General features: G+C 45.4%; 1 protein-coding gene across 1 annotated transcript; it reads left to right on the forward strand.

The window, feature by feature from the left end:
- The first annotated feature begins 1,317 nt into the window (after positions 1-1,317).
- On the forward strand, positions 1,318-12,117 carry LOC101661158 (vomeronasal type-2 receptor 26-like). The gene is made up of 6 exons (XM_013008411.1): positions 1,318-1,478; positions 3,992-4,283; positions 5,633-6,439; positions 7,996-8,223; positions 9,594-9,717; positions 11,204-12,117. The coding sequence occupies exons 1-6, from the start codon at positions 1,318-1,320 to the stop codon at positions 12,115-12,117; spliced, it is 2,526 nt and encodes an 841-aa protein (XP_012863865.1).
- The last annotated feature ends 1,996 nt before the right edge of the window (positions 12,118-14,113 follow it).

Below are 14,113 nucleotides of genomic sequence, written 5' to 3' on the forward strand. Positions count from 1 at the left end.
CTTTTCAGTGGCAGAGATGTTTTACAGTTTCCCAGGCATTTCTCTGGAGGCACCTCAGTGTATTTGAACTGCCTTCCTTCTGATTTGTGGCTGAGCACGTAACCATTTGTACCTCCTGGAGACTCCAAGGAAGATGCAATAGAGGTAAATCCATTTGGATATAGATGATTCTATTTTGTCACTTGCCAAATTGATAGGAAGCAAAATACTGAATGTTCATTTCCCGTGTTGATCACAAAGTCAGTCCTTCGGACAATGAACAGTAGACCTGAGGACAGGGTTGGAAAAGGGTCACTAGTGCTCTTGTGTGCCACTCCAGGCATTGCCAGCTGCTTCCTTGGCTTCTGCAGGACCCTGGCCCTTGAGCAATAGGCGGAATCCTGAAGGGGCCAAGTGACTGAGTGCCACGGGGACTCTCCTGATGCCGCAACTCTCAGCTCCTTGCAAGAAACACCATTGAAACCAGTGTGGATGAAGCCACAACCTGCATGAGGGGCTTCTGAGAACCTTGCTCTCCATCGTGCCTGGTTCGATTCCTGGAGCCATGAGTGGAATAAGGGTCTCACATATGTCTTTCTTTGTAACATAGCTTTATTTGTGGTTCCTGAGAACACCCAGAACCGAACGCACGTGAGTTCAGCAGCTTCTCTGCATGCAAGTCAGTGGGCCTGATGGATGCAACACCTGGAGTGAAGAGACCGTCCTAAACCATTTCCCCATACGGTCCTCCCCCATTCACATGAACTCACTGTCCTTCAAGTTTCTTGTCAAAAAGTCCCCAGAGCTGCTCTTCTGAGTTGGAGTCCATGGAGATTCTTCAAAGAGCACCGCGCTCAAGGCCACATGCTTGTCTAATTACCCTGAACTCTTGCGAGCTTGTTTTTCAACCGTGTTTTTACACAGTGGACAGGTCTCAGATGGGGAGCCCCAGGGCAAGATGGGGCCCAGGTGTTCTTTCCTCAGAAGTGGCCATTTGGGACTGGACGGAGGGAGTGAGAGAAAGAGCAGGACACAGCACCTGGGGTCACAGTGGCACGGAGGGCAGAAGGATATATATCTGGAGCTCTCGGCTTCCTGCACTGCCCTCCTGCTGAGCAACTGCCAGTCTTGTGTCCTTGGCTGAGGGAGAGGGCAATCTCATCAGTGTCCTGCACTGCTACAGCTTTTCCCTGCAGAAGGCGGACTTGTCCAGTCTCCAGATCTTCTCCACGTTCACCAAGGACTCAGGGCTCTGCCTCAGGCTGGTGAGTTGTGGCTGGGATGCTCCCTCTGCTCTTTCTGCTTCTGCTCTGCCTGCTTCCTCCTCAGGAACCCACCATGAGCTTGAAGGACTGCCTCGACTACATGCAGCCCAGTGTCTACAGGGATGGGGATCTGGTGCTGGGGGGCTTTTTCCCTCTCTACACGCTGAAACACAACTCAGAAGCACAGGGGAAATTTTTTGTGACCAGTCCAAGACAGAATGTGACATATAACCTGTAAGTCTGTGTGTGTCTGTGTGTGAATGGGGAACATGAAAGCTACATTGAGATTGTCCCCGAGTTTTGATTCACAAGTTTTCCCTTTTCTTGCTTGGATGACGTTGAGTCTGCTCTGGCTTGGGGTGGCCTTATGTGCAGCAGAATGAAATTCTGGCTGGGGGGCGGGGGCTGTACCACAGTCTTGGTCCTGGATAGGTGTCTACATTTTGTTGCAGCCCCTGTGTCTACCTATCTCCTGGCAGATTGGCCTCATTTTCATTGATGCCCCCCTTCACCAAAGCTGATGTTCTCTTTTTACTCTGGTCACCGTTTGGAATCGTTTTCCCCTTTTCCATTTGGTGTATTTTCCTTCAGAGTAGAAAACATGATCCCCTGTACAAACCCAAACTTGTCGCTGTTGAAACAGTTCTGAGTTCCAGAAGCCCGTGTGTTACAGAGTAGAAGCGACTCCTCGGGGTTCCCTTGGTTGCATTTTCCACAGAAGCACATCACCGAGCCTTCCTGCCATGGCACTGCTTGGGCGATTTGAGCCTCACACTCTGCTTAGCCACCAAACACTAACCATCTGTGTCACTCCGGGACTTCACCTCCCACACCCGGGACCCATAGACCCTGTCCTATTCCTGACTTGGCATGGGGGAGGCGTTAGACTCTCTGGATTTGAACAGATGAGAATCTAGGCTGGAGTTTAGTGCTAAAGGAAAGTCATTTTAATACAGATTTCAAATTGGGGGGAAGTCACCAAGGGGCCCTCTAGGGAGCTCACTGCGCCTGTGTCAGCAGCAAGGGCTTCTTATCTTCGTAGAGCTGCCAGAGAGAGTCACGGGACAAGGACCGCAGAGCACTGGCTGGCAGGATTCTCCATGTATTTCAGACTGCTTTTCTCCACTGGCCAGGGACAGATTCCCTGACAAGCACGGCAAGCCTAGCTCCCTTATGCTTACTTACTAGTCTGCAGTGAGCAATTTCATGCAGATTTGCCCGCATATGAAACAGCATGAGTAAATGTGCACTATAGATGAGGAAGGAAACAAGGAAGCCTGTGTTTTCTGCTTACTGGGCAATGTGTCCCTGTCAGGGTTTGTAAACTTGACAAGACTTTGAATCTGTAGGAGGATTCTGTCAGATTGGAAGAAAACAGATGTCGGCTAAATGTAGAAGCAGAATCCGTCCTATGGTGAAATGCTTTCTTGTTCATTGTGTAATTACCACTACCAAGACTACGGTCTGTCTTCCGGTGAAATTTCTCAGCTTCTGGTGATCTGTCCCATAAGATTATGAAGCACACTGTATCACAAGTGTATTTTTCAAAAATTCTGAGGATACTCTCTGGAGCCATAGGGTGAACTCCTCAACCTATTGTCTCGAGATAATCTTTACCTTTAAATCTTAAACCCAAACTTTCCTCTGAATCATCATTAAATGCAATCAAACAAAAAGAAATGGTTAATGTTTATAGTTAAAGAGAGTCTCTCTTGAGCAATGTGCTCTTGTAAAGAACTATGAACATGAAATCAGATTCATAATGGCAACTCGGAAGGTTGGTGGAGAAGCTTAGGGGGCACCGAGTTTCAGTCAAGAATGGGGGAACAATCTGGAGGACAAACAGGGTGTTTGCACAAGGGGAAAGATATCATCAGAGTCAAAGCATTGTTCACGCAGAGCTCGTTCACATGCTGTCTGACTGTGGACATCGTCGCCAAAGAAATTCTGATGATTCCTGTGTGTCCCGAAGCTGTTCTTCCTCCAAGCTTTCTCTGTTTGCCTCCCTGTCCTGCCTGGGTGCGTTGTGTGGATCACAAACATTCACTTTATCGAGTTCTTTACTTCCCATGTTCCTAAAGCACTGTTGGCTGGGTCAACTCCAAATATCAGCGTTTGACATGTAAACACAAGTACAAGTGAAAGACTGCCTTTGTAATCCCTTCTCCCCAATTAACTCATGCGTTTTAAATATTAACTCACTTTAGGAAATCTTTCTCTCTTTTCCCAGTCTGGGATGTTAGGTCTGAGCCTGCTGATGCTTTAGGAACAGCATGCACATAATCTGAATTCCCAAAGCTATAAACACAACATTTTCTGTGCACGAACATCTCAGTGAAAACCTTTCAATAGCTCCTCTTGGTTTGGGACAATCATGCCTGGTAAATATTTCAGATTCTTAATCAAAACACCTCAATACAGTGAGTCACAAGATTGATTTTTCCTTGTACGTCCCAGTATAGAACCAATTTGTGTAGACGCTAGACTGTAGCCTACTAAGAATGCGATGTCAACAGCAAAAGGTTAGACTGCAGTGAGACTTAACACAACGTAGCACAGAGACACGCAGGAAGCACACACTTTTGGAAAATCTTGTTGTTGGGCCTGGCCAATGCAGACTTGCCACAAAGCTTCAATTCTGAAAAAACACAGAATATCTGCGCAGCATAATAAATAGAGGCCTGGATAGGAGTTGAAGTGTATCCTTTTTACTTCTAAAGTGCATTTACTTTTTTGATCTTTTCCAGGTTGAACTTCCAAAATTATGCTTATGTTCTGATATTTCTTTTTGCAATTGAGGAGATTAACAGGAGTCCCCTCATACTCCCCAACGTATCCCTGGGTTTCCGGCGCTACAATGTCATTCCTAGTGTTTTCAGAACTCTGGAGAGTGTCCTCGGATGGCTGTCCGAAGGGGAGCCCCCCATCCCTAATTACACCTGCCACACACACACAAAGAACATGGCAGTCATTGCAGGAATACCCTCTGAGTTCTTGGAGCAAGCCGGGGCACTGCTGGAACTCTACGGGACACCACAGGTACAGGCACTGGGGGAGTGGACCTTTCCTTCCTCAGTTTGCTTCACCTGCCACTTAAGTGGAAGAGAAGAGGGACATAGTACTGCCAATTGCTTCTTAACGGTCAAAAACTGGGACAGGAACAAATCTGCCAAAGACTGCTGTTGCTTCTAGGCCAACCCAAAGTGCCTTCTAGAAATTATGTAACTCAGATCCTCTCAGACATGCAAACTTGCTGTCTGGAATAGGCCGAAGCATAAACACGCTAATGGAAGAATTAATTCCATGATCCCTTCATTAAGTTTCTTATTTCATCTTCCACTGAAAATTGTGATTTCTAACCGTGTGCTGTAGTGTATAGGCATTGCCTTAGTTACTTAGTGCAGTGGTAACAAATACGGCAAAGCAAGGGTTTTGAAAAATAGATGTTTATTTCTCACACTAGAAGTTAGACTCTGAATTCAGGGCACTAACTCTAGAGGGAGGTTGTCGGTCTGTCAACTCTGGGGGTAATACTTGTTTCGCTTCAGTTTTTGTTCCTTGATTCCTTGGCTATTCTCACATGGAATCATTTGCCCACATTTGTGTTTGTGCACCTGTGTCTGTGCTGGTCTTTACAACACTGAGCAGTGACAGGCTTAGGACAAGGCCTGCAGATTTAGGCTCATGAACATAACAGACAACCAGATTCCTAAAACGGACTGGGTCCAGAGGTGTAAGTGTTAGCACACCCACACATCTTAGGGAAGGATACAATGTTCTCCTCAGTGCACTTTAAAATGCTTTCCATATGCTCACACACTCAGTCCCAATCGTAAGGAAATGACAGGTTACGATGACTAGGACAGCTATTAGAGATGCGCAAACGATGATGCGCAGTAGTTATCTAACTTGTCTGAGGTCATTCAGCTACACACAATAGAGTCACCATTTGAACGCAGTAAATCTAATTCTGAATATTGCTTCATACCCACAGGGTTCTCTTCAGCAGTGTAAGGGTGGCTACAGGAGCCCTGTTCGTCCAGCTGCTAAGGGCTAAGCTGCTAACTGAGAGGTCAGCAATTTCACCTCACTAGCTGCTCCCTGGGGGAAAGACGTTGTCATCTGTTCCCAGAAAGATCCAGCCTAGAAAACCCTGTGGGGCAGTCCTGCTCTCTGTTACTGAGTCTGACTTCACTCCCCCACCCACACACAACCTATGGCGTCCCTGACCCTCTGCTCCCTATGGTCACAGTGATGAAAAGTCAGTGGAGCGCAGCCCTGGTTTGCACACATGAAATCACTACAAGTCAGCATCGAGTTGAACTACAGTTCTGGTTTTAACTTTGCTTCTGAGAACTCACACGGAATATTTCTCTCTTTTGGTTCAGATCTCCTACGGAACTTTTGATCCTTTGTTGACAACGAAGGACCAGGTTTCCTCTCTCTATCAAATTTCCCTCAATCACAGTTGTCTGGCTGCGGGCCTGGCCTCCTTATTGATTCATTTTGGATGGACCTGGGTTGGCATCCTAGTGCCAGATGACACAAAAGGCGAACAGTTCATTTGGGACCTTAGGAAAGAGATGACCATGAAAGGTGTGTGTGTGGCACTCATAGAAAAAGTTCCCGTGACCAACATAATCAACACCCCAAGAGATGTGACCTACCTTCCCAGAGTCATGAAATCATCTGCAAATGCATTCATCATTTATGGTGAGATCAGTATATTAGTAACTATGAGATTCATCGATGACTATAATTTAATAACTCACAAGATATGGATCATTACATCCCAGTGGGATTTTTCTTTCTTACCAGCTGCTTATTTATGGGATATTTTCCATGGGACTCTCTTCTTTTCACACCAGGACTCTGAGATACCTGGTTTCAAACACTTTCTCAGGACAGTGACCCCTTCCAAATACCCAGAAGACTTTTTCCTTACCCAGTACTGGCTCTACCTTTTTGATTGCTCACTTGCAGGAACTGTCTGTGGGGAAATTTCTGTGTGCCTACCCAATGCCTCCTTGGACTCATTGACTGAGGGAAAATTAGACACGACCCTAATGAAATCCACCAACGATCTCTATAATGCTGTCCACCTGGTGGCCCATGCCCTGCATGACATGATTTTAATGGGCGAGGAAACTAGGGACCAGATGGAAGCAGAACACCATGTGCTTCTCCCTTGGCAGGTAAAACGTCCTTTGCAAGTGATTCATACAAAGGGCTTGTTAGTAGGTGCGATTTAATTTGCAGAGTTAAAATGTTATGATTCGACCTTGGTGGCATAGTGGTTACCATTGGGCTGTGAATCAAATGGTCAGCAGTTTGAAACCACCAGCAGGATAAAGGCTGAGCTTTCTCCTCCTGTAAACAGTACAGTAGTTATGATTTAGCATTGACACGATGGCAGTGAGTTTTATTTTTGTAATCTAATTTAGTCCTCAAGATTAAGGAATGAGTAATATTTCCTAATTTCAAATCATTCTAAAGAAGTATGGAAATTAAAGCATGTGTTGTTCAAATCCACCAGTCCCTCCACAGAAGGAATGCAAAGCTTTATAGTCTCATACAGATTTACAACCTCAAAAACCCTAAATAGCATTGATATGAATCTGAACAGGACCCCAGAGGCATAGTGGGTTCTGTGTTTCCCAGCTAATTACAAGATCAGCAATCGAAGCCACTAGATGCCCTAATGGAGAAAGATGAGCTTTAGACTCCTGTAACCGGTTATAGCCTTAAAAATTCATAGGTGAAATTCTTCGCTGATCTCTATGAGTCAGAATCACTTTGACCACACTGGATTTTCTGAGAATGCACTTGAATCACTGGCTGGCAGTGAGTTTCTTTTCTGGTAGAGAGCCTGCTAGCCCAATAATCCACAGAGAGGTGAATGGGATGGAAGTCAACAATTATGATCACAGATATATCTCAAACTCACTACCACTGAATCAATGCTGACTCAATTGACCTTCTGTGGGTTTATGAAAATGTAACTGTTTATGGAAGTCGAAAGCCCAGTCTTTCTCCCTTAGAGCTGCTGGTGGTTTTGAACTGCCGACCATGTGGATAGCAGCCTGATGCTTAACCATCACAGCACACGGGGACCATAGTAGACATATAGACCAAAGGAATTAAAACTCCAGAAAGAATCCATACATCTACATTCAACTGTCTATTGACAAGGAATCTTTGTCTCTTCCTGCATTTGATGAATCTTTTCAGGAGCTCTGTGAAAACCGATGATTGGGGTTGACGATCTTGATTCCTAATAGAGTCACCAGAAGGGAAATTTTCTAGAAAGGTATAGGAACTATTCCTGAGGCATAGGTAGCACAAATTATTTGATTTTCTCTAAGCTACTACCCTAAATGTTGGTGATTCCAACTTACTCAGCCTCTCTATGGAAAAGAACAAAAAATCCCCAAATAGTCTGGCAAGTATGAAGAAGAAAACCAGATGTAGCCGTTCATTCTCTTAACACCTAGTTTTGTTGTGAAACACAATTGCTTAATTGTTATGGGTTGAAGATTTTATTTATCTGGGGGCGGACAGAGTGCTCTTCCAGAACATGCAGAATCATCGGTGAGCATCCCGACATGATACCTGTTCAGAAAGGGACATAGACACACATGAAGAAAACTGTGTCACTGCTTGGCAACTACACATAACTTTAGTGCACACCTGAATTTTTTGTCTCTAACGCCCATGTTCATCTCCTTTCTTAATGATTTCTCTCCTTTAGCTCCACCCCTTCTTAAAAAACGCTGAGCTGGAAAACAGTGCTGGAGAACATGTCTCCCTGAATGAGAACAGAAACTGCGTGTCACGATATGAGATTCTGAACTTTCTGAACTTCCCTGGTGCTCTTCGCCTTCCCATGAAAGTGGGAGAGTTCATCCCCCAGGGTCCTCATGGTCAAGGTTTGATGATCCAGGAGGAGCTGATAGAATGGGCTTTTGGATTCACGGAGGTTTGGATGAATTCTTCATATATATCCCAAAGCAGAAACAATTCATGAGAATAATTCTCTGGCCACTTAACTCATTACAAAATCTCTGTTGGTGGATATGGTCTCTCTCTCTCTCTCTCTAACGGATATGAGGGACCACCTTGAATTAAGGGAACCCCAGGTGTTACAGTGTAGAATTACTCCCTAGGCTTTCTAGGCTGTAATGTTAACAGAGGCAGGCGGTCAAATTTTATTCTTTGCTTTTTAGTGGTTGTGTTAGTATTGAGTGCATGTGCCACCACTTGTCAGAATAAAATTGAGGGATATATATGTATAGAATATATAATACAAATAATATAGAAATGTTTGATATATCACACTAACACAGTGGATACTAATGATTCATCAAAATGAACTAATTTAAAAATTCAATTTAGCCATTGCTCGGTAAGTTCAGAGAGTACTCGTTGATTTTGGTTGGGTTTATTGTTTGAAATCCATGAACTTCAACCCCAACTATAAAAAACAATCAAACCTCAAACCCAATTTTGTCCAGTTAATTCTGAGTCCTGTATATTCTTATAAATCCCATAGAGGTCCCTTGGCTCTGACCTTTAAGGAAGGAGATCTGCTGCTTTCTGGGGTGATGTGCGGTGGCTTCATTCAGCCCACCTTTCAGTTAGTAGTTGACTACAAGGACTTTGTGTCCCATAGCCTTGTGGTCGTTGACAGAGACCATCAAGTCAGTTCCAACCCATAGCAACCACGTGTACACCAGAAGGAAACGCTGCTCTCTCAGCCCTGCTCCATCCTCACAGTTGTTTCTATTCTTGAGCCCATTGTTGCAGGGCCTCACGTGGACCGAACTAGTAGAGAGTAGATTTGGGTGACCCCGACTTATGATAGCATGCATATAAAAATCAAATCAAATTTCCTGACTTTCTTTTTTTCTGTAAAACTCAATTTTATTCTGTTTAACTTGCACCCTAAGGATGAATCGTTATTTTGCTTGACTTCACTGTACACACCCAGCAGGGTCAAATTGTGCAGGGTGTCTCAAAAACAACTTTTTATTTACTATAAGGCTGGTGGTGCAACAGTTAACATATTGTACGCTAACTGAAAGGGTGGTGATGGGAACCTACAGTGGCTCCAACAGAGGAAGCCCTGCTGATCCACTTCCTTAAAGAATACAGACTTAGATCCTGATGGGGCTGTTCTACTGTGTGCTATAGGAGTAGTGTCATTGTGATGCAGGTTAATTCGGGCCCTGATGAGACAGGATCACTAAAGAAAACCAAACACCGTTATGCACTGTGATCATAGTCTAAGGTAATATGATCGACTCGTACAAGACTACTGAACTATTATCATTGGTTTCTTTCTTACAGACTCCTCACTCTGTGTGTAGCAATAGCTGTGATGCGGGATTCATGAAAATCCCTCAGAAGTGGAAGCCTAGTTGCTGTTTTGATTGTATTGCATGTCCAGAGGGAGAAATATCTAATCAAACAGGTAGGAATTGACAAAATACCACAGTCAGCTTCACTCACTTCTACCCAGCCTCCTGAAGTCCCTGGGTGGCACAGGCGGTAAGCACTAAAGCACATTCTGAATTTTCTCAAAAGGTACCTCAGAAGAGAGATTCGCCAATCTATGTCCATGAGATCACAGTTACAGAAAACTGTAATATTAAATTAAATGTGATGGGGGTGAGGGGCCAGCCCCCACCGCTACTACTAATACTACCCATGAGTTCAAGTAAGCACAATTGTATGGTTGAGATATATAAGTATTATATTAAAGTCATCGAGAGCATGAGAGATATTACAATAATACAGTTAGACACATTATATGGTAGCATTGCTCACCTCCACCCTGCTTGGTGGCCCTCGTGGGGGGAACCCTGCTATGAGAGCAGGAGCAGCCTCAGGGACTGAGAACCCGGGGAGCCTCTCCTGGCCCGAGAGCCACAGAGGGCCCCGGGAATCGGGGAGAGCCTCCAGCCCCAGAGCTGGGAAACGCCTCTCTGGCTCAGGAGCTCGCTCCCTCTTTCTTGCTAACCATGCCATTTTATCACTTTAGGGTGATCTGATGACAGAATCATACATCACAGAAAGGGGCTGTATAATTCATCCTTGGGCGGGTTTGATCACTCTGGTGTCTCATACAATAAAACAGACATTTACTACCCTGGGAGGCATGCAAGCCCCCTGATAGCAGACAACAACCTACATCATAGGGAGGGGTTGCACAGGCAATACAAGTAATAGGAGGGGGATGACCTAGGGGTGAACACACAATAAAAAAGGGAGGGAATAGGGTAACATGTGTGGCAAGATGGGTGGACCCTGGACTCGATGAACTTAGTCATCTTAGAGTGGTCCTGGGCTTGCCTTTGGGCACTGCTTCAAGGGAACAATAGCAGAAGGGATGGGCCCTACTTAGGGTGAGTCAGACTATACAGTCTTGGTGCTCTAGATGGCTGATGTTAAGGAGACTAACCTCTGACCTACTTTCGCTGACCGCCCTGTGTACACTCATTCTCAAGCAGCTAAGGCTGGTGCATATTTTGGGGGAGACAGCTTGAGAGAAATCCTTCTGCTCCCCACAGAAAACCACCTGGAGCACAGTTTTGTTCGGCCCTCCTGGGTGGAGTCCACAGAAGGCCACTAACACAAGGCCATGGGTGGAGTCCACACAAGGCCGCTAACACAAGGCCATGGGTGGAGTCCACACAAGGCCATGAGTGGAGTCCACACAAGGCCGCTAACACAAGGCCATGGGTGGAGTCCACACAAGGCCGCTAACAAGGACTGTTTTAAAATGTCACATAATTCTTCATAGAGAGCTGATTTGGGTTTACACAAAGAAATAGGGAGTTTCCAGATAAGGTGAAGATGAAAATTTCAAAACACAATCCCTTCTACCCAGGACCGTCTATGCTTTGAAATAAGTTTTTCCTTTGTTTCTTTAAACTCCATTTCACTTTTCTCACCAGACAGTGATACATGTATGGAGTGCCCTCAAAGTCAGTATCCCAACATGGAGAGGAACCGCTGTCTGCCCAAAATGGTGACCTTCCTGGCTTATGAAGATCCCTTGGGGATGGCTCTGGCCTGTACAGCTCTGGGCTTCTCTGTCATCACTGCAGGGGTCTTGTGGGTCTTTGTGAAGCATCGAGACTCCCCCATAGTCAAGGCCAACAACCGGGCCCTCAGCTATGTCCTGCTCCTCTCCCTCCTCCACTGCTTCCTCTGCTCCTTACTCTTCATTGGCCGTCCCAACACAGCCACCTGCCTCCTCCGGCAAATCACCTTTGGGGTTGTGTTCACTGTGGCCATTTCCGCTGTTTTGGCCAAAACCATCACTGTGATCCTGGCATTCAAGGCCCTGACACCTGGAAGAACCCTGAGGCGGTTGCTGCTGTCTGGGGCTCCTAATGCTGTGGTTCCTATCTGCTCCTTCATCCAACTGATTATCTGTGGGGCATGGCTGGGAACCTCTCCGCCTTTTGTGGACATAGACACACACTCAGAGCCCAGAAGCATCATCATTGTGTGCAATAAGGGTTCAACCACTGCTTTCTACTGTGTGCTGGGATTCCTGGGCTTCTTGGCCCTGGGGACATTTTTCTTGGCTTACCAGGCCAGAAACCTGCCTGACACCTTCAATGAGGCCAAGTTCCTGACCTTCAGCATGCTGGGGTTCTGCAGTGTCTGGGTGACCTTCCTCCCTGTCTACCACAGCACCCAGGGGAAGGTCATGGTGGCTGTGGAGGTCTTCTCCATCTTAGCCTCCAGTGTGGGGCTTCTAGGCTGCATCTTTGCCCCAAAGTGCTATGTCATCTTCCTACACCTAGGTAGGAACACCTCAAAAGGTTTAAGGAATAAAACATGCTTTGAGGAAAAGTAACCAAATATCACTTGTCTGTGTTTAGTTTCTGTGTGGTTGCTTCCTATTCATAGTGACCCTTGGTGCAAGGGAACAGACCACTGCTCTCTCCTGCACCATCCTCACCACTGTAGCAGCCACTGCGTTCATCTCATTCTGCTTCCCCTCGATGTTGCAGACCTTTTGCTTTATGGAGCATTTGCTCCTTCCCTAAAGACTGGTATTTCGTCTTCTTTTTAAAAAAATCATTTTATTGGGGGCTCAGACAACTCTTATCACCATCCATACATTCATCAATTGAATAAAGCACATTTGAGCATGTGTTACCCTCACCATTCTCAAAACATTTGCTCTCCATGTAAGCCCTGGCACGCCCTTGCCCACTCCCCCTTCCCCCATGAACACTTGATAATTTATAAATTATTATTTTGTCATATCATACACTGTCTGACATCTCCCTTCACCCACTTTTCTGTTGTCTGTCCCCCAGGGAGGAGGTCATATGTAGATCCCTGTAATTGGTTATCCCTCTAGACCCCACACTCCCTCCACCCTTCTGGTATCACCACTTTCACCTCTGGCCTTGAGGGATTCATCCTTCTTGGATTACCTGTGTTTCCAGTTCCTATCTGTACCAGTGTACATCCTGTGGTCTAGCCAGATTTGTAAGGTAAAAAATGGGATCATGATAGTGGGTGGGGAGGAAGCATTTACTAATTAGAAGAATGTTGTATGTTTCCTCGTTGCTACACTGCACCCTGACTGGCTTGTCTCCTCCCCATGACCCTTCCATAAGGGGATGTCCAGTTGCCTACAGGTGCGCTTTACGTCCCCACTCTACACTCCCCCTCATTCACAATGATATGATTTTTTGTTCTTTGATCCCTGATACCTCATCCCTTGGACCCCTCGTGATCACACAGGCTGTTGTGCTTCTTCTATGTGAGCTTTGGTTCTTCTGAGCTAGATGGCCGCTTGTTTACCTTCATGCCTTTAAGACCCCAGACATTATATCTTTTGATAGTCGGGCACCATCAGCTTTCCTCACCACATTTGCTTATGCACCAGCTTTGTGACTGGTATTTCTTGTTATCAAGTCCAAAGTACATGAGATAAAGTCTTTCCATCCTCCCTTCTAAAGACCATTCTGCCTGTATCTCCTCGAAATAATTTTCTCTTTTCTATAGCTGTCCTTTGTTGATTTGCTATTCTTCACCAACACCATAATTCACATGTATCCATTATTTCTGCTCTTTTCAATTCCTTCTCCAGTTTTGACAGGCATATGAGGTGATTGAAAATACCATGGCTCCCACCAAGTGCATCTTAGTCTTCAGAATGAAACATTTTCTCTTTCACATTTTAAAGAGATCTTTCGGCAAATGTACCCTGTCCCATACTGTTGTTATGGGTCTTATTCCACTAGATGGCAGAGCACTCTATTTATTTCTATGTTTTGCAAATTTGCCCCATACAATATGTCCTTTTGTTTCTTTTTCTATTTCTGGAAATGAACCTGTGTCACTAAAGACTCAAAGTCATTTTCTGCGTCATTGAATTGTGTATGGAGACATGGCTGGGTTCGTGCATGCTTTCCTGTGTGTGTTCCCAACAACCACAAATGAAACCACTTAAAAAAAAAGACATATTGGGGTCATTTCTGTCACTCTGGGATCCAGCAATGTCATGTAAATGGGGGAGAGCAGAGCTCTGCAAATACCTCCTGCTGCTTCTGCTTCTTCATCGTGGGTAACGCAGATTTCACCGCAATGAGCACAGTGATGTGGAATCAGAATAGCCAGGGTGGCCATCAGTCAAAGATCCCCTTGCGATCCTTTGTGGTGCTGGGCAGGAGGGTACTGCAGTGACCAGAGATATCACGGGATGTGTTTTAGAACTCCTCTCAGAGCACAGATGATCCCTGCCTCTAGCCCAGCCTAAGGTCTATGGAACATGGTCAGAATATGGGTTTTGTGGTCACTCAGGAAGTGAGCTTTCTCTATCCTAGTTTCCTACA

This window comes from Echinops telfairi, unplaced genomic scaffold (assembly GCF_000313985.2).
Source record: "Echinops telfairi isolate 266 unplaced genomic scaffold, ASM31398v2 ScPeMD7_7459;HRSCAF=8497, whole genome shotgun sequence".
Lineage (NCBI taxonomy): Eukaryota > Metazoa > Chordata > Mammalia > Afrosoricida > Tenrecidae > Echinops > Echinops telfairi.